General features: G+C 45.8%; 1 protein-coding gene across 1 annotated transcript; it reads right to left on the bottom strand.

Moving 5' to 3' along the window:
* Positions 1-1,060: 1,060 nt before the first annotated feature.
* On the bottom strand, positions 1,061-1,402 carry LOC133791978 (vegetative cell wall protein gp1-like). Its single transcript, XM_062229888.1, has one exon. The coding sequence runs from the start codon at positions 1,400-1,402 to the stop codon at positions 1,061-1,063; it is 342 nt and encodes a 113-aa protein (XP_062085872.1).
* Between the last annotated feature and the right edge of the window lie 276 nt (positions 1,403-1,678).

Raw genomic sequence — 1,678 nt, 5'->3', positions numbered from 1 at the left:
TCAAAGCAAAGTCCTATGCTAAGTTTGGTCATGCGAACAAATGTTATAATAAAATGCAAATATTATAATATCAAGAGTAAAATCCTTTACACCGCGAGTAGTTTCTGCTCGGATGTAATCGTTAGCTAAAAGGAAAAGCTGCCCATGCAGCAAAAAATATATTGTCTTGACATTACGAACCTCGGTTTGTATGTCCCAAGTTACAAACTAAAATAAAAACAGATAAAATTATGAAGCAGCCGGAGGATCTTGCTGAGGCTCTTGTGGTTGCTGGTTGACTGTGGCCCCAACATCTTCATTGACACCCTCAATGCCTGTTGTTAAGGATATCTTAGGGGATCCCTGAGCCTTCTCCTCCTCTTCCAGGCGAGCAGCACACTTCGCTAGCTTAGTTTTCCTTATATGATCTGGTAGATAGGAAAAATCATCCTTGGGGTTACTTCTCCAGAACATATAGAAGCACTGGAACGTCGCCCCCTCGTACTTCTCCAGGTTGTGGGCGTTGGTCTCCTCGAGGTCGGCAGTCTCTTTGCTGCTGATCTCCAACTCCGTTTGAAGTTTGTTGGCTTCTCAATAGTTTATTAGCAATGCCTCCTTATACCTCTCCTTGGAGGCAGTGATTTTGGTAATTGATTCCTCCTTCTTCTTTAGGTCCCCCTCAAGCTTGGCGATTTTGGCCTTGGCTATTTGAAAATCCTCATCATGCTTGGCCTCGACCTCCTTGAGCTGCTCATCGTGCTTAGCCTCGGCTATGTTGACCTGCTCGGCGTGCTTGGCTTCAGCCATTCTGAGTTGTTCACCAAGCCTCTTCTCATACTGAGCAGCCAATGCCCCCGAGCGGCGCCAACTAGTACTCATGGTTAGAACTCCCTGCGATCAGAAAAAAGATAAAGTTATTAGTGGGAATAAATTGACAACATAAACAAATAAAGCTCAGCAAGAACGGTGACTCACACTAAGCACTTCATTCAGCGCACGGTTGAAGATCTGGTCGACTTCCATAGAGTCAGTGTTGCTGATGGCCTCTCGACTACATCGGTGCCTTGATAGCTTTGTCAGCCTATCTTTGGCTCAGCTGAGGACCATGTTCATAAGGGCTTCTCCTGGAATATTTTTTTGGCTGACCAGGAGGTGTCTGGTCAGCAAAAGTTGGAGGAGTTGTGTCAGCAGGAGCTGGAGGAGGAGTCTGGTTGACGGGAGATAGAGGATTCTGGTCGATAGGGCCTGGAGGAGGAGTCGTCTCTTTTGAAGGAGTTGGTGCAGGAGGGTCCTCCGTCCGAGCCTTCTTTGCAGAAGGGTCACTGTAGCCTTCCCTAGGCTGGCACCGGCTTGATTTCTTCCTGCTCCCAGGAGGAGAGGAGGTGGGATTGGTGTACAAGTCGAATGCCTTCTTAGCAGGCATTTCTGCATAGAAGAAGTATAAGATCAGTCAGGGCAAGTTGTTATGCAAAAAATACAAACAAACAGAGAGAAAAGAAATTATAAGTAAAATACCCGAGTTACAACTACTGGTCACTACATTATTTATTGTACTACTGCTACACGCACTCTCTACCTTGAAGAAGTCTGAATTTAAACTAGGCGCGTATTTAAAGTTATTGTCCTCGTCACATAAATGACAGGGAGTGGGCAAACTATCTAAGAGTGGGAAGTCAGTGTCGTTCTCATCCGAGGACTC

The sequence above is a fragment of the Humulus lupulus genome, chromosome 7 (assembly GCF_963169125.1).
Source record: "Humulus lupulus chromosome 7, drHumLupu1.1, whole genome shotgun sequence".
NCBI classification, from domain to species: Eukaryota; Viridiplantae; Streptophyta; class Magnoliopsida; order Rosales; family Cannabaceae; genus Humulus; species Humulus lupulus.
The sequence above is the reverse complement of the archived record's forward strand: the minus strand, read 5'-3'. Positions and strand labels throughout refer to the sequence as shown.

What these genes read in the sequence shown, in the direction of transcription:
- LOC133791978 (XM_062229888.1), bottom strand. Translation starts at nt 1,402, where the DNA reads ATGCCTGCTAAGAAGGCATTCGACTTGTACACCAATCCCACCTCCTCT.